Source organism: Grampus griseus (assembly GCF_964374135.1).
Source record: "Grampus griseus genome assembly, chromosome: 5".
Lineage (NCBI taxonomy): Eukaryota > Metazoa > Chordata > Mammalia > Artiodactyla > Delphinidae > Grampus > Grampus griseus.
Genome location: NC_138998.1, coordinates 19,211,217 through 19,230,937, shown reverse-complemented (window position 1 = coordinate 19,230,937; position 19,721 = coordinate 19,211,217). Strand labels below are relative to the sequence as shown.

General features: G+C 39.1%; 1 protein-coding gene across 1 annotated transcript in view; it reads left to right on the top strand.

Moving 5' to 3' along the window:
• Positions 1-11,619, top strand: part of AGTR1 (angiotensin II receptor type 1) — a 44,749-nt gene extending 33,130 nt beyond the window's left edge. Inside the window, exon 4 of the mRNA XM_082654792.1 lies at positions 9,669-11,619. Coding sequence (XP_082510918.1) covers positions 9,715-10,794 — 1,080 coding nt within the window. The 5' untranslated portion in view covers positions 9,669-9,714 and the 3' untranslated portion in view covers positions 10,795-11,619. The remainder of the gene's footprint in view (positions 1-9,668) is intronic.
• Positions 11,620-19,721: the final 8,102 nt, after the last annotated feature.

Here is a 19,721-nt window from a genome sequence, read left to right as displayed (position 1 = left end):
TCAATCAGATTTAGCCTGAGGGTCCCACGTTGTACACAAACATTTGCTGCTACAATGTAAATGTAGAAGCTATACAATATCTTATCATTTTACCTTTCAGCATTAATCAAGTACCTTGTTACAATTCTTGAAGCAAAAGCATTAGATTACAATAATCAAAAATATTTCTGCTGAATTTCTGAATGAAAAAATTCCATTAATCTTTTGAAGTTCTGAGTTTTCTTTCATGAAGTTCATTTCATTTAGCCTTGCATTATAGAAAGCTTATATTTTCAAAGTGTCTCCATACCTTCCAAAGACCTCACTTTTTAACTTTAACAATCTATGAAATAGAGGTGAGAACAGGTATTGGTATTCCCATTCCAAATACTTTGTAATATTTAAGGGATAACAAAGTAAGAGATTAAGTTACCTATGTATGATTTTAGTGACAAAACAAGCCATTGGACAGGACTCTATTCCAGTGCTTTCTCTGTCAAACCATTCTAATCTCTCTCCATTTTTATGACATTTTAATGTAAAAAGCAAAATTAAAAGTAGTATACAAAACTGTATTTGAAAAAAAATGTAACTGTGATAAAAATCAAATGGACATAACCCTTACAGAATTCATTTTCTTGGCACAAAAGTCCATTTAGCTCATCAAAACACTGACAATATAATACTTTGAAGTATTATTCTAAATAGTATATTACTGTGAGGTTCCTCTGCCCTCACCTCTATGTTTTATCTGGGCAACTGAACCACTCTGAGTATATGCTAAACTTTAAAAAGTTGTATTTTCCCCACAGAGAATCTGAGAATAGGTTCATTTTGAATAAGTTATTTTAACAATAACATATTGTGCCACCTTTTTCATAGGATGATATAATCTTGACTCCCTAACTGCAGGGCATACTTTTAATTTTGACTTGCAGCCATGAATCAATCTGTCTTTACCCTTTCACCTGGAATTGCCAGTGAATAACACAAGGGATGTCTGAGAGGCTCATAGTCTTTGACCATAAATGGAGTGAAAACAGCTAGTCTAGATGGCGTCCAAACCTATAATCTTGACCTCATCAACCTGGAGTCACAACCAGCTATCCAAATGCTCTGCTGGGGAAACATTTCTTTGGGTTAATAGTTAATCTAAAAAATGGGGTGGGGGGGAACGCACTGTCACTATAACATAATGAGCTTAAGTAGAGTTTCTTTATTCATCTTCAGTAAAAGGTAAAATTCTTTTCATTTCATTTTAAATAAAAAAGAGTTTTTATATTTAATTACAGAATGTTATTAACTCATTGTGATACTAATAATATCTGTATCAATAGACAAACAAATAGCTGGCTGATTTAATGATTTATTGGGTAATTTCTACTTGTCGAGCCATTATTGTATACCTTTTGTATACCTACCTAATATATATCTTTTGTAGATTGTATACAAAAGATGTATACCTATTCAGAAGAGAGATTATGAAATTTCAGTGTTTCAGGAGATTTTCTGAAGCATGTACCAGCTCCCCGACGATACAGAAACCTAGAGAAGCTAAGTGACTGGTTCAAGGTCACCTTGCTAGTGAGTGGGAAAGCCAAAATTAGAACCCAAGTCTCCTTACACATTGTGCAGGACCAATTTGTAGACTATCATCCAAAGAATATTTCTGCTTCAATTAGGACACTGGGTAATTTGGGGAAACATGTACAATATACTGAATATTTAATCCTTCTAGCTTCATTTAAAATTTACGGTTATCTGATTTGCATAACAGTAAAAACTTTAATCTGAAATGAATTGCCATGTCATATACCATATATGGTTATATGCCATAACCTCTAACATAAAACTCATAATACATAATTCTATACTATTATCATCATTTCTTAAGGGTACAAATTAATTAGTGCATCCTTTCCTTCCCAATAACTTTCCTCATACCCCTTAAAGTGGAATTTGAAAAGAAATAAGCAGTGTCTGCTCCCGATTTAAAGTCTCAAAGAGGCAAATGTGGAGTGGCTTCACAGATGAAATCTGGGCTTTTGTTCACAAGTTGGATAAAGCAGCTGTTGTTGACTGAGATGCCCACCTAGGAGCTGCGTTTTTCATCTTTAGAAAAAGAAAAGCTTGTAAACAGTCTCCGAAAGCCATATATTTAAAATGAGGGGGCTTCCCTGGTGGCGCAGTGGTTGAGAGTCCGCCTGCCAATGCAGGGGACACGGGTTCGTGCCCCAGTCCGGGAAGATCCCACATGCCGCGGAGCGGCTGGACCCGTGAGCCATGGCCGCTGAGCCTGCGCGTCTGGAGCCTGTGCTCCGCAACGGGAGAGGCCACAACAGTGAGAGGCCCGCGTACCGCAAAAAAAAAAAAAAAAAAAAAAAAAAGAGGTTTCCTCCACCTTGATGGCCAAGATACTGATCTTTCGAAATGTGGTTATGATTCCCTCAGGGAGATTCTATGAGTCCATAAATTTGAGGAAGTTGGAAGTAGTAAAGGACAGGGGTTCATGTATGTACAAGCTTTCTTCCAAGTTAGATGTTATTTTCCTTTTCTCCTAGTCTCTGGAACACTACTCTTTCTAAACTCACTGAAGAACCTTCCATTGCCTTCTATATTTAACATAAAAAGACTATTTTCTACTAACACCAGTGCGTCAAAGGAAGATTATTAAGCACCTGGTTAGACTTAATCACATATCTTTCATCCCTATCTTTCCTTTCTGAAATTTAAAAAAAAATCATACTACAGAAATAGCCAAGAGTTTAGGATAGCCATGAGTGGGAGGAAATAGCATAGGAATGAAGAGAGTTGTTTGGCGAGCTTGGGATATTCATCACAACTGACTTGTTTAAACTATAATCTATGATAAATTGGAGCTTCTCGAGTGGAGAGAAATTTAATTGTAGTTTAGTGTTATATTATTAGATATTAAAGTACTGAATAATTTCCAAGAAGCAAAAATTTAGGATTAATATTTTACTTTCCTTGAAATTTATACCCTGACTTGGAAGGAATTTCTGAATTTCCTTTCTTAAAGCTGAGTTCTTTAGGTTCTTGGGCTGTTTTGGACAAAGCAAAGGGGAGGACTGGTTGAGGATGACAGAATATTTAACCACCGTCACTACAGTTGGTTACATATGGTATGAGCAGAAATAAAAAAGTAGCTTGCGCTGTTTTCATTTCTTGTGAGGGCAGGCCACGGTGGATGACATTGACTTAGGAAGAGGGCCAGACACCACTACTTACCACGTAGACATACCACACTTGCATTCATTAAGTTTGAAGAGATTGAATCTTAAGTATGTAATTAGTATGGCATTAATAATTTTAATAAAATATCTTTTGTGTTAAGAGAAAGATTAATCTGGGAATTGCAGAGGCAAACAAAATCATCTCCAAGAAAAGTACTTAACGTAGAGAAGTTAGGCGGGAATTGCTGACCAAAAGCACTGCATTCTCCTGTGGATCTGACTTGAGAGTAATTCTGGTCACCTGCCTTATGATGCAGGCTCTTTGCCATGCTCCCTTCGTCATGGCTGCCAGCATTACGGGCCTGGAGGAAAGTGTCACCCAGAAAGGCCTGGATGCTTCATCAAAGGTCAGGATGGGGCAGGGAGCGCAAGAAGAGGGACAAGACTATACTTCAAAGCTTATTGGATCCAAGAAACTTAACCATTATCACCAAATAATGTGTAGGGCAACTTCCAGTCAAGATGAAGATAATGGATTAAGCAATCATGGATATTACCTTTTTTCTCTAAATACATAAAATATCCCATTACAGCTCCATATAAGAATTGAGACCACAGGAGCCAGAGAAGAACCAACACCAGATACACAGCTGAGATAGAGTTCTAATGACTTTACCAGAATGGAAGTAAAGGCCATTAAGCTCATGTACTGAAGGCCATGGACACTGGGTTTCCTGGTTAAAGCCAGGACTGGAAAATTACTTCCCATTGTGACCAAAGGCTAAAATAACTTCTGTAGACGGGCAAAAATTTGAGAATGGGTAGAGGGCCTAATCTGCAGTATCTGCAAAGTAAGGGGTTGGAAACTAGGCTGAGAATTGGCATTAAAACTTTTCCAGATCAAGTGAGTGTTGTATGCCCAAGCAGAAATTTTACCACCACTGCCATCCACTCAGGCCTACTAAAGAAGTTAATTCCTACTAGAGATTAACTCGCAAAGATTATGAAACCTAAAATGAAGGCAAATGCCAAGTAACAGCGTCTATAGATGAAACAAATAGAATTTATACCTGAAGAACTACAAATAGTAAAGCAATTGGATAGGGGCTTTTCACACACAGATGTTCAGAACGGTTAAGGAGATAAGGGTAGAAATAGACCCCATAAAATAAGAACAGAAGGTTAAGAAATAAGAACAAGTGGATTTGAAAAAGAAACAAGTAGAAACCCTAAAAATTTGAATGCCAACTTCTATGATTCAGTGAATTCACAAATGGATACTAACAGTTGTTCCCTGTAGAATGCCTCATTCATTACTAGGGGAAGAACACACAGGAGCAGAAACAGTTGCTTTCTAATGTCTGAATTATAAGATAGGAGCAATAAAGAGAATGCCTTTTGAACAGGATGGTGTATTGAGCTGTCCAGCACTTCAGGCAAATAACAAACACTGGCCTACTCTTTTTGATATTTAAGAAAGATATTTTGGGGCACAGTGGTTAAGACTCCATGCTCCCAATGCAGGGGGCCTGGGTTCGATCCCTGGGCAGGGAACTAGATCCCACGTGCATGCCGCAACTGAGAGTTCACATGCCACAACTAAGGAGCCCCAGAGCACAACTAAGGAGCCCGCCTGCTGCAACTAAGACCCAGTGCAACCAAATAAATAAATATTTTTAAAAATAAATAAAAGGAGATAATAAAATTAAAGAGAATTTTTTAAAAAAGAAAGATACTTTGATAGATTATCCTAAAATATAATTATTTGGTTGTTTAGTTCTCTCTTTATTATCATAGGAAACTTCGGGGTATTTTTTTTTCTTCAGGTTGCAAACTCATTAAAAAAAGAGCTTGTAATGAACAATTTAATTAGATTGGTTTTGGCTTGCCTAAAAGCTTAAGGAGGTATTAATATTCTAATCAAAAGTCTTGGGGAAATATTCTTACAATTAAAAAAGAAAGAAAAAAAGAAAATCTTCTTTCTTAGGTTCGTTTTTAAGAACCAGGGAAGCTGTCACGGAATGAAAGGTAACTCCTACTAAAGCAAGCAGTAGATAAATGTGGTGTGGCCACCGTGAACCAACCTTGTGTTTGTAGCAGACTGAAAGTTCCCACCTGACTCATGGCATATTTATTCATCTGCTTAAGATTATTTTTTACTCATACTTTGAAAGAAAAACAGCTTGGTATTTTTAGCCTTTTAATGGCAAAAGCTTACCAATGATAAACCTTTTTTTTAAATCTCTCATGCTTTTTTGATTCATGGCTGAGTCAGCACTTGCCTTGCATTCAAAAAAATAATAGTAAAGATTCAAATAAAACACATTTATTAAACACTTACTATTTGAAAGATAGGCCCAGTACTTTCAAGTTATTGCATTTAATTACTACAATAATTAAGTGCAGTAAGAATCATTGCTCCCATTTCTTACAGATGAGGAAACTGAGGCTTATGTTCAGAGAAAAATTGGGTGACTTATCCAGAGCCACACACATTTGTACGTGGTAAAGGAAGATTCCATTACAAGCATTTTGACTCCAAATTCCATCTTGTTTACCTCAAGAGGAAATGATGTTGTGGAATTCATGTAAACCACAGAGCCTGAGTAAAAGCTACAGTGAGACCCAGAAATAGAGAGAGGTGGATCCTCCTGTGTTTCTAATCAGTATCCTACCTGCTTATAACCCTACTGGAAGAAGAAGCAGGATGAAACAGAAAAGTAGCTGCTTTCTGGGACTCAAAAGTTTGGTGTCCTAGGAGATCACATCTCTCTCTCCTTCAGCTGCTCACCAAAATAGCATACTTTCAAGCTTCAAAGAGAAAAACACCCTACTCTTTACCACTTGTTTATCATCAATCTAAGGTGACTCCAATCATAAGCGTTCCATTTTCTCTCTTTCTCAAGAACCAGGTTTCTCTAGGGAAGCCTATGAGTGGCAACAGTGCAGACTGAGAGAACAATATTTCTTACCTACCAGCATGGCCTGTGTCACCCTCCCATCCAGTACACATTCAGACCCCACACCCCTGCCTGGAAGGTTGTACAATATCTGTAAATTTACAAGAGCAGTTTCCCATAGATGAAGCTTCAGACATTTATAAGGAGGGAAAAGTTCAAGCAATAACGAAATCTCTATTCCACCTTAGCTGGCCAGGTGGTTGCCTTTAACTTCTAACCACTCTGTTTCCCATACATCCTCCAAAGTCCAAGTGCCATCTCTGGGAAATGTGCCTGATAACTCCTGGACATTCCCACCATCAAGCTGGGTCAGTGAAAAATACAGAACATTCCACATGCCTCTGGTATGGTATAGTATTCAACACAGTGGAGATAATTTTGGCTTTAAGGCTCCTGTTCCCCCAGCTAGACTCAAATCATCCAAAGCAGGAGAAGGACTGTGACTTTATTCACTTTGCATCCCTGACCCCAGCACATAGTAGGTGTTTAGTGAATATGGAACGAATGGATGACTGCCTGCTGAACACACTATTTGCATTTCTGCTTTCTTGTACTTGCTCCTGCTATTTTCATTCCCTGAAATTCCTCTCCCCGACGCCTTACTAGATAGAAAGTTTTGGTCATTATTTATAGAAACATTTATATAAAATGTCCTTCCAGTTAGTATATTCAACGCTATGCCCAGAGTTTCTCAAATAATATACTCATTAAAATAATATATACCTCATTCAAACTTCCAGGGATGTTTCCCTAGGTGTTCAGAGCAACCTTTTACATTTTAAATATGAGTCAATATGGATCGATGGAAACTTAAGAAAAGGCTGACCTCAGAATGTGAAGGAACTGGAGTCCAAAACCATGTTTATAAATTGGTCCTTTCAAATGCAAATTTTTCCACTGAAATTCTTTTATAAATGATGGTTATAGTTCCAGCCTAGTCAATAAAGTTCTACCCCCTCTAGACAAAAAATGGGACCAGCAAGAGTTGTGTGCCCTCAAAGTGAGGTCAAGAGAGGAAAGAGAGTTTCCTCCCTACTCTTGTGCACCCAAGCTCAGGGCACCCAAGGAATCCTAATGAATCCGGTTTATTCCTTCCTAACATTTAGTGCCCTTATGCCCAAACTGAAACAAATATTTAACTCTGCCCTATTTTCAGTTCAACCCAGGCTACTTTTAATCTTTGAGATTCTTTAACCTTGACATTTCCAATTTTTTCCTAGGCAAAATACAACTTATCACAACTAGATGTTAGAAGGAGAGCAAATAAGTAAATTAATCCACTTTAAGGTATAAATGACAGCTAGCTCATAGGCTTTTTAAGAAGCATTTAATTTTTAATAGAGTATTTGTTTACCTAAATGAATTTATACTTTTAAATTGGCATGATTTCAGTAATTACGACTTTTTTAAAAACTGAAAAAATCAGGAAAGTGTAGAGAAATCCTTCTGGGTAAGGAAGAAGTAGGTCAAACCTTCCTGAGAGCCTAGCCCTAGTTTCTACTAAGTAATTCCTTATTTTTATCTTCTTCTGTTTTGTAAACTACAGATTTCTAAAAGTGCCAAGGTTTTTTATTTTTTTGTCAGTATGGTTTGGTTTGGTTCGGGATTAGATTTGGGTTTGGGTTTTGGCTTGTTATCCAAGGTGAAGCCCAGGTTGACACTGAGTATTTTCTGTCAGATTCTTTGGGAGCAGAATGTAAATTGATTTCATTAGCCCCTAGAAATTAGTCTCAATACTCTCTACTTGTAGCTTTAAGTTATATAATATTCACTCATTCAATCTGTCCACTTGCTCTCTTATTTACCAGACATTTATCATCTGCTTCCAGGAAGGTGTCAGGGCCTATACTAATGAACAAGATGCTTCGAACAGGCCTTACCCTCAAGCCACTGACAAACCAGTGGAGAAGACAGATATGTCAACATACCATTGGAATATATAGGTCAAAACCTACATCGAGAGTGCCAAAGCAGCACAAGAAATGGAACAGCCAGTTGCCCACACAAGTCAGGAAGGCAGATGTGACATCTGCCTGTTGGTGGATGCTGATGCCCCCATGAATGAAAAGAGAAGAAAGGGATTTAGATTATATAGTCTTGAGTACAAGACGAGGGCATAGAGCCAAAAACTTGGGTAGGGAGAATAACTGCCTCCTTGGGGGAGGTAAAGAGGCCACTTAAGAACCTCTCTTTCCCAGTGTTACCTCTTAAAATCTGGCTACTTGAGACTCATCCTTTTCATAGCACCACTTTGCACCAAGATGGACACCACCTTAAGTGCGCGAGTTCATCCAGCTCTCCTGGATGCCAAGTGCAGCTATCCTGGGCAGACTATTAATGTCTTATTCCTGCTCCTCTCCTTACCCAGGATCATCTGCTACAAGTGGAAAGCACGCCCATGCTCATCTAGGGACCCACTCCTGGTGGAGCAATAGGGTCTTTACCCAACACCACTACCCTGCCTGGCCAGCCTCGCCTGTGCCTAGGGCTGGCCTTCACCTTGGAGCCTGCCTGTGCCACACCCTGCCATGTTATCCTCACAGCATCTTCAGCTTCCCTTCCAAGGGTTTTTTGTTAGACTCTTGTCTAGGGCAGAATATGATGCTTTTCTAAATCACATAAATGAATGGCTTGATTGTTGATTATGTAAAATATTGGAGCAAATATTTGCAGAAGTCTCTATGGAGCTCATTCCTGAGCGTCTGATTCTTCCTAAAATCCTAAAAAGCTGCTGCTATCTTGAGCCGCCCCAAAACACATGTTTTATTGATAATCCTGACCTAATCTATTTATTTGACATCCTTGTTAGACAAACGGTTAACCTCAGAGTTAACTCCAGAAATGGACTGTGGGCACAAAAGTTAGGAGATTCAGGCCCTTTTGCTAGACTGGGGTGGAAGTTAAAGAATAAGTGGTAACTGCCTGTAGTGACCTGGAAAACCACAGAAAGAATGCTGTTCCCCAAAGCCTTGAGCCCTCCCTTTTATCCCCTCTTAAATCAATTCCTCAGAACCTAGAGGCAGCTATTCAGACCACTTAAGGGAGGATGCTAATAATTTTTTTACCTAAGATTGTGATATGAAAGAAATGGTTCATAGAATAAGATATGGATGTGTCACATTTCTGAGGTTAAAGACAAATTAGTTAGCCTCAGGAAAAACTCAAGTCTTTCTGAATAACTAATTTAATTCAGTAGTATTTTCTGAAATTTAGATTATGTTTTTCTAATCAATTTGGAAGCTAGGATTTACTCCTAGAAAAAAGGCAAAGGACCTAGATAAGTATTCACATAGGACCCCACGTCTACTTGTCTGAAGGATCTTTATCATTTCCTAGAAAAGCAATATGTTCCAAAACTTAATTTAAATGTGCAATCTTAGGTTTTATCAGTTCACAGCTTTTCTCCAGAAAATATGATCTATTTTTTTTCCTAAAAACTAAAGTTGAGTTACTGTATTAATGATTGAGAAATAAACCTATTCATTTACAACTGGAAGTTAAAAATTTTTTACCTTTTCATTTGTATTTTTTCTAGGTGCATTTGGCATACTGTCTGAGACCAGCTAACCCAGGAGATCAAAATGATCCTCAACTCTTCCACCGAATATGGTATTAAAAGAATCCAAGAGGACTGTCCCAAAGCTGGAAGGCACAGTTACATATTTGTCATGATCCCCACTTTATATAGTATTATCTTTGTGGTGGGAATATTTGGAAACAGCTTGGTGGTGATTGTCATTTACTTTTACATGAAACTGAAGACTGTGGCCAGTGTTTTTCTTTTGAATTTAGCACTGGCTGACTTATGCTTTTTACTGACTTTGCCACTATGGGCTGTCTACACTGCTATGGAATACCACTGGCCCTTTGGCAATTACCTATGTAAGATCGCTTCAGCCAGCGTCAGCTTCAACCTCTATGCCAGTGTGTTTCTACTCACATGTCTAAGCATTGATCGCTACCTGGCTATCGTGCACCCAATGAAGTCCCGCCTTCGGCGCACAATGCTTGTGGCCAAAGTCACCTGCATCATTATTTGGCTGCTGGCTGGCTTGGCCAGTTTGCCAACTATAATCCACCGCAATGTATTTTTCATCGAGAATATCAATATCACGGTTTGTGCTTTCCATTACGAATCCCAAAATTCAACCCTCCCCGTAGGACTGGGCCTAACCAAGAATATACTGGGTTTCTTGTTTCCTTTTCTGATCATTCTTACAAGTTATACTCTTATTTGGAAGACCCTAAAGAAGGCTTATGAAATTCAGAAGAACAAACCAAGAAAAGATGATATTTTCAAGATAATTATGGCAATTGTGCTTTTCTTTTTCTTTTCCTGGGTTCCCCACCAAATATTCACTTTTCTGGATGTATTGATTCAGTTGGGCATCATACATGACTGTAAAATTTCAGATATTGTCGACACCGCCATGCCCATCACTATTTGCTTAGCTTATTTTAACAATTGCCTGAATCCTCTCTTTTATGGCTTTCTGGGGAAAAAATTTAAAAAACATTTTCTCCAGCTTCTGAAATACATTCCCCCAAAGGCCAAATCCCACTCAACCCTGTCCACAAAAATGAGCACACTTTCCTACCGCCCCTCAGAAAATGGAAGCTCATCTACCAAGAAGCCTGTCCCGTGTATTGAGGTTGAGTGACACACTTGAAACCTGTCTGTGAAGTCATCTTGTTGAAGATGGAGCAAGAGAAACATTCCTCTACAACACTTCACTACCAAATGAGCATGAGCTCCTTCTCAGAATTAAGAAAGTCGATTATGTGTACTGAACTGACTTTTCTAAACAAAAGCTGAACAAAAGCTTCCCTCTCCCTTTGCAACTAAACAAAGCAAAGCCACATTTTGCATCAGATAGACGATGTCCACTCAAAGAATGATGTCGGAAACTGGATGAGTGTGTTGATTTGGAAAATTTTACTGGTAGAAATGCCATCTCCCCAGTCTGCTCTTGTTCCGTTATTTTTGATTTCCACATAAAGGTACTTAGAATATGTTAAAACTTGAGAGGAGCAACAGGAGATCAGAGCTCAAGATTGCTCTGCCCAACTTCCAAAGGGCAGCAAAGCTTTTGTGCCTATTTACCTATTAGCAACTGGGGCCCACTTGTACCTGCTACTGCACACTTTATACAAAGGCTTGCTAAGCAGTAGTTGTCAGGTTGCAGAAGTTTATGTGAAATTCAACCAGTGTCTTATAGATTCACACTGCCAAAACATGCCTGCTAAATGGCTTATTTGTATAATGATGTTACTAAAGTCATGTATAAAAATTAAACTACTTGTAAAGGTGTTATTCTGGTCCCAGGTAGTAGAGTCTTCCTAGTCATATTAGTTTTATTTCGTATCTGAGAAGCATATGTATTTTGTGGTAAAAAGATTATATATCATAAAATATGCCTTACTATTTTAAAAAGTATATATTCTACCTATATATGTGTATCTCTAAACTGTTATTTTATTAAAATCTGGCAAAGTTATATTCACATTAAAATAATGTTACTGTAATGTATTTAATCTTCATTACTTAAAATAGATGCTGATTTATTTTTAAAACAACTGTGAATAAGTACAAACATATTTCTATTTAAATTTTGATACAACTGATAGGTTAACACTGTTGGTTTTAGATTTTATATCCTGCCATGAAAAGATAAAGAACACACTTTATTCCACTGCACAACACGGAGTAAATACACCATGTTGAATTTTCCAAAGTTTTTCATGCAACAAAGAAAAAACTCATTCCTTTTAACACTAAAATAATGTATTATTTTACACAGAATTTTTTAATAATAGGATTTTTCTATTCACATACATGATTATTGTAAGAAATACAGGAAAGCAGTTAAAAAAAATGTCATATTTAGTTCTCCTGCTCAAAAATTACCATTTTTAACATTTAGGTGCAATGTTCTACTTTTGTCTTACTAATTATACACATGTACATGTATAAATCATGATACTGGAGTCATAAAGTACGTAGTATTTTGTATACACATTTTTCACTTAATGTCACAGCACAGTAGTTTGCTACTCCATTAAATGTTTTTCTAAACATTTTAATAATTGTATAACATTACAAAATACAGACACATCATGATACAGTTAGCTAATATTCAAATTGGAACATTTAGCTTTTTTCTGATTTTTCAGTATCATAAATTGCATTGTACATGAATATTCAAGTGCATGAATCTGATAAATCCCTCATGATAGACTCCTAGAAGTGGTACAAGTGCATATACAGATACGAATGTTTTTAATATTCTTAATACGTATTGCCAAATATTTTCCAGAAAACGTAACAATTTACAATACTACCAACTATGTATGACATCTCACCACAGCCTCAGCAGCATGGACTATATACTAGATTTAAGCAAAAAAGGAAAATTTACTGTACGAATTCAGGGGCCACATGCAGGAGCAAGGATGCAACTGCACTGAAGAAAGTGCTGCTGCGTTCCTGCTCCCCTCGGAGCATCCTAGATGCCTCTGCTGCTTTGCTCCGCACAGGGCAGGCAGAGGTACTCATCTGACTCCATAAACAGTGGCCAAGGATTGGGGTGATGTATAAAGGAGCTGATGGGAGGCGTGAGGGAGGGGGAGCATTCAGAGAGGCCTTGGTAAGCTGGACAGAATCTCCACAAAGCAGCCTACTATCGTTCACATTTCCAAGGATAGAGTTATTTTGTGAATAAATGTGGTTACATGTGCCTCGTTTTCCTTTTATATTATTTTGAATTCCACTGACATAAAATGCCAGCCACTAACTCCAAAGGTCCTTTACTATTTTCACAATCACCTCCAAAAAATAAATTCTAGCTTGTCTCAAATTATAGTGTAAACTTACCCTATTTGAAATCCCTCCGAGTTAGCTGTGTAACAATTCGTTTTTTTATTCAGTAATCATCTTAAGCCAAGTGATTACAAGTACTTCAAACTTGCTGAAACAATAAGTTATAGCTGATAAGATTTCTGGTAGACAATTGTACTTAGATACCCTCTATCTCATGTATTTGTTAACTGGTATGAATAACAAGCTCCAAGCCTCGTTTTCATTTTAATTTCATCAAATTATACTGTGATATTTCCCCATCCCATTTTGTGAAATAGATACTGATAACTTCATGATTAATCTTGCTTTGTCAGTGAGACCAACTTAATACTGAAGTTGAGACTCTACTTACCAAAATGTTAGGATGGTATGCCATGATTTGTTATTCTGTTATGTTATTCTTCATGAACATACTTAGAGGTTAGGTGGATTCCTTATTTTTTGGAATATTTTTAAAATTAATCAGAAAGGAATATTTACCATGAGGATCTAGGTGCCCAACAGAACTCAAGGTCCATATATATATATATATATATATATATATATATATATATATATATAATTTCTTTTATATTCCAATCTTTGTTTCCCCCATGAAAGATTCATCTTTTCAGTCAATAATTCATTAATTCATGGATTCAATAAATTTTGTATTGCTTACCCATTCTGTGCTGGAGGACTAGAGTTATGTAACATACAGCTTAAAATGCACAGTAAACTTTTCAACCAGCTGCTGTGGAGGGTATGAAAGCAAACCAAGTGAGAAATAGCTTGACTGCCAATCCATGGAAAGGCTCACAAAGGTCTGACGCCACAGGTTCTCAGTTTTATAACTCTGTATACCAGGCCAATTTTTTTCCAACAATACATGCCAACCTGGAGGACCAAAGGTGGGAAAGTAGATTCAGACAGGTCACAAAAGTGAGGTGAGGTGAGTGAAGAAAAGGAGTCCCAGGGAATTTTGAATACTGGTATGAAGGGTGATTTCCCTGAGAGCAGTGAAGAAAATAAATCAGGAGCAGATGAGATACAGAAGACTGAGGAGTGGTAGAGGCTGGGGGACAGCCACACACTGCCTCAAATGTCAGGGTGCAAACCCCCAGGAGAGCTGCATACAGATGTTTAGGCCCCCAGGGCCATGTTGGATTCACTAGACCCAGACCAACCAGAGGAAGAGAGAACCTAAATCTCAGGAAGGGAAGCAAGTAATAAACAGTAGACAATGGTATGTGGCAAAACCCAGCAATTTTTATATATTTCAGGTTGCATTTTGGGAAAGAAAAAGTCCTCTGAAGAACTGTCCATACTGGAGGTTTTGATGAGACTGCGCCACCAGGGAAGCCCGACCATCCTTTTTTCACATGTCTCCTTATCAAAGGGCGAGGACCAAGACATCTAGGATTGTGTGTGGTAGAGCGGAAGAGGTGTGCTGATAGCAAAGGACCCATATTTAGATGAGACTGAAGGTACTACAGTACCTACTACTGTAAATTATTATAAACTGAGATCTTCCCCTGAGGTGGCACACTGGTAAAACACTTTTCTGTTGCCCAGGAAATGATGATAAGTATTATCTGAACCATTAAATATAAGTAAAGAGAGGTAATGAGCACCCTTCACCCCCTGAGAGTTCAAATACATGGTCCACATGCTGTCTGGACCCTCCCCTCTCTCCATGACCTGGATGTTCTCTAGATCTCACAGACCTTGTGAACACTGCATCCTACTCTGCCCAAATACAACAGAAAAGGCCTTCATCCAACAAGTCCATCCACCTTACTTGAGAAATGAGATAAATGAATTTTCACAATCAGAAAGAGTCAGAATTGGATTATTGTCGTTTTTTTCAAAAGACAGTAACTTAGAATGAGAGAATTTAGCTTTATTATTATTTAATTCTGTCACTCATATACAAAGAAACTTTGTACAATAACCTCTAAGAGCTTAAATACCCTGAGGTTTGCCCTTCAAACAGCATGATAGGAAAATATTTATCTATGTGCACAAGAGATGTAAATTTGATAAATAAATGATGTTAACTTTGAAACTATTAAAAACCAGTTTGCTATTATGATTACTTTGCTTCAAATATCAAAATGATGATGAGCCATATATGTCCTGGGGCCCATTTTTTGATTCGTTTCATGTATTACAAAGGTTCTTGTGAAAAACTAAACAAGAGAAATAGGAATCCTGGCTGAACATCCCAGTGAGTTGGGCTATATCTCACAGAACTTCTTTTCCAAGCCTGATAAAGTTCTGCTATGCCATATTGACACACAGAGTTGCTAAACGATAACTTGCAGAAAATAAGATGCACCTCAATTTCAGTCTCTGGAGATATGCAACAACAACAAAAAGAGAGAGAGAGAAAGGATTCCCAAGCACATAATCTGATGCCCTTACAAATAAGTAACCGTTATTTTCATTCATTCATGTAGTAAATGGATAGTAGGAAAAAAAAACCTGTTCACTGATATCACCTTTATAGTTGTTCCTTGAGTACCCATATCTGTTTCACCTTCCTACAGAAATAGCCCGCTATTTCCATTTCGGTGCCCTCTCTGTCCCACATTTAGTGTAGAGTCTGGATAGGGCTCTACCCCTATTCCAAACACATGCAATGAGGGATGTGAGGAGACATAAGCAAATGAGCCCATATATTCCCCTGACTGCAATGCAGTAGGCACATAACCTAAAAGGACCCAATCAAGGTGAATTTCCTAATTTTGCCAGGAGCCACCAGACAAAATGCTTATTCTTTCTCATCATACAGAACTTAAGTAAATGTGAGAAGCAGATGCAGCATTTGGTCACTCCAAAGGCAGAGGCAGAAATTTCCTGGTGTTTTCACAGAAAGCATAAGAGTAAAGTCAACATATGAAACTAAAATAATGAAAGAGTAGACCAAGAATTGGAGAGGAACCAAGCCTTTATGATATCATTCAAGAATTGACTTTCCGTGCCAGACTTCTCTTTTTTCTTAAGCTGGCTGAGGATGAGTTTCCTGTCAAAATTATCCACTAAAGGGAAGGCTTCCCTGGTGGCGCAGTGGTTGAGAGTCCGCCTGCCGATGCAGGGGACACGGGTTCGTGCCCCCGTCCGGGAAGATCCCACATGCCGCGGAGCGGCTAGGCCTGTGAGCCGTGGCCGCTGAGCCTGCGCGTCCAGAGCCTGTGCTCCGCAACGGGAGAGGCCACAACAGTGAGAGGCCCGCATACCGAAAAAAAAAAAAAATTATCCACTAAAATCCAATCTTCAGCAAAATCATTAGAGCCACCATTTATCAAATTCTTAATATAGGACAGAGTTCTATGCTTATATGCATTATATTATGTAATCCTCACAACAACCAATCTTATCAGTTCTATTATTATCCAATGAGACAAAATGAGGCTTAGAGATGTTGTATAACTGGTCCAAGGCAACGTGACTGACAAATGCTAGAGCTGAAATCTGAACCCAGACGTTTTGAATCCAGAATCTGTGCTCTAAGTTACTAAACTATGTTGCCCCCTTCCAAAACAACAGCATCACAAAATGTGAATCAGGGGCTTCCCTGGTGGTGCAGTGGTTAAGAATCTGCCTGCCAATGCAGGCGACACAGGTTCGAGTCCTGGTCCAGGAAGATCCCACATGCCACGGAGCAACTAAGCCCATGTGCCACATGCAAGCCACGACTACTGAGCCTGCGTGCCACAACTACTGAAGCCCACGCCCCTAGAGCCTGTGCTCCGCAGCAAGAGAAGCCACCACAATGAGAAGCCCGCACAATGCAATGAAGAGTAGCCCTGGCTCACCGCAACTAGAGAAAGCCCACACACAGCAACGAAGACCCAACGCAGACAAAAATAAAATAAATTAATTTTAAAAAAAGAGAGAACCCCATTAAAAAATATATATATGAATCATGTAGGTACCTTCCAAAATACTGCCCAAGTCTATTTATTCAAAATCAACATGACTATTACTTTGGATGAGCTTATATTGGGTCTAGCAAATAAACAGGCTATGACTGCTAACTATCACAGTAATTAGTTCAATGCTCTGGTCTTTTCTGCAGCCAAGAATTTAGATAGTATTTACTAAATGGGAGAGGGAAAGAAATTCCTAAATTAATTTTTTTCATGTCAAATTGTCTTCTTACAACTTAATGGAATGATGTTCTTTTGAGAAAACACTGTGGAGAAACTATATTACATTTGAGAGATTTCCTTTTAAGTTATACAGTTCAGATTTGGCAATAAATTTAGTTGAAGAATATACCTAGAATAATGAAAACAAAAGTGTGATTTATCTCAACTGTGTCCAGCGGCCAAGAGAATAAAGGCAATAAGATCACAGCCACGAGTCCTGAGGAAAGTTCTAGCAGCATCATTGAAAATCACCTTAAAATGGATACTATTTGAAACAGTGAGAGCTAAGAAGAGAGTTGCAACAGATCAGGCAAAACATGCTCACCGCTTCACCTTTGCTTCAGGGTGCAGAAGATGTAGAAAGGAGTGGTTACACAGGAAACACTTAAAAACAAGGTGATTCAGCCATGGGCTGAGAGGATGACCATGACATGATGGAAATTCCAACAACTAATGTGAATCAGAAAGTAGTAATGGAGGAGATCGATAGAGATGGCAGAGTAGGAGGACATGGAACTCATCTCCCCCCCCAATGAACACATCAAAAATACATCTACATATGGAACAATTCTCACTGAAAACTAAATAGAAACTAGCAGAAAGACTCCTGTACAGCCAAGGCTGTAAGAAAGGTCCACAAGGAACTGGGCAGGAAGGGAAGAGAAACAATCAGGTCGGGACCTGTGCCCCTGAGAGGGGACTCAGAGAAAAAAGGGAAATTATCAATACATGGGCAAAGACGCACCCTGGGGAGCAAGCAGTTTTAGCCACAGACTGGGCGCCCCAGTTCTGGGGTCCTACACAGGGAGACGAGCCCCCTTGGCTGATTTAAGGACTGCTGAGACTAACAGGAGGGCTAAGACAATCCTGGACTCCACTTATGTGGTGTGGCCCCAAGGCAGGGCAGAGACAGCAGACAGGAGACGGCTCCAATGGCTTCCGGGTTTACCACAACCAACTCAGGGAGCACCGCAGCTCAAGCTGAGGGTTTGCTCCAGCCCCGCTTACTCGATGTCACAACGTGGCAATGGATCTATGGCTGCCACCACCAGGAAGAAAGCTCAGATGTCAGACACAGAGGCGACTCGGTCCTGGGGCAGCACTTGAGTAGGGCAATGGTAGCCACTGCTGGCGCTTACTCAAGCAGCCCAGAGCTCTGACAGCTACCAGTCCAAGACTCCATGCAGGACCCCTGCCCTGCAGTGTGGCTCCACAACAAGGCAGGGGTGTCAGATGCTGGGGGAGTGATTGGCTATGAGGGACAAAGGGGCTTGGACTCGAAGCTACAATTCAGCAGAGTGAGGTAAACAATTGCAGGCACCAGTACAGGCAGTGTACTGGAGACAGCTTTGACCTCTGTCTGTTACCAACACGAGCTGAGAGCCCACACAGCCTCCCCTTGTGTCAGCACTCTGCCACTCTGGAGCAAGGGTCTCAGTGCTTGGTGAAGAGAAAGCACATACTCAGAGGGAACAAAGCCAGCTAGGGCCTGACCCTCAGGGCTTCTCCTCCATCAACTTGGGATCAGACCCCACTCCTGATAGGGCAGTGATGTCCACTGAGCAGAGGGGAAGCCCTGCCTCGCACCTGGCTCCAGCTCTAGCCCCTCCATCTCCAGTCCCACCTCCTACCAAGATGATAGCTGAGTACAACCTGAGGAAAGACATGTCTTGTGTCCATGTCAAATCCGTCTCTCCCACCAAAGGCACTGGGCTCACACAGTCTGTACAGGGACACTCGCACATAAGGTCACACCTTCAAGACCACAATAGGTAAATGTTTCACCTAAATTCATAGAGGCAGAAAAAGTTAAGCAAAATAAAAAGGCAGAAGAACTGGTCTCAACTGAAACACAGCAAAGAAAACTCCTGAAGAAATAAATAATGAAAAAGAAATAAACAACTTACCAGATAAATAATTTAAAGCATTAGTAATAAGAATGATCACTGAATTAGGGATAGCAATAGATGAACACAGTGAGAATTTTAACAAGGAACTAGAAAATATAAAAAAGACCTAATCAGAAATGAAGAATTCAATAACTGAAATAAAAATGACACTAGAAGGAGTGAATAGCAGACTAACTGATATAAAAGAATGAATAAGTGATCTGGAAGACAGAATAATGGAAAATCACTCAATCAGAACAGCAAAAAGAAAAACAAATTGTAAAAAATGAAAAGTGTTCATGAGATCTCTAGAATAACATTAAGCCTACCAACACTGATATTACATGGATCCCAGCAGGAGAAAAAAGACAGAAGGGGATCAAAAATGTATTTGATGAAATTAGAGCTGTTCTAATTTAGGGAGTGTTCCAATTTCATTCTTTTCCATGTAGCTGTTCAGTTTTCCCAGCACCACTTATTGAAGAGGCTGTCTTTTCTCCATTGTATATTCTTGCCTCCTTTATCAAAAATAAGGTGACCATATGTGCATGGGTTTATCTCTGGGCTTTCTATCCTGTTCCATTGATCTATATTTCTGTTTTTGTGCCAGTACCATACTGTCTTGATTACTGTAGTTTTGTGGTATAGACTGAAGTCAGGGAGCCTAATTCCTCCAGCTCCATTTTTCTTTCTCAAGATTGCTT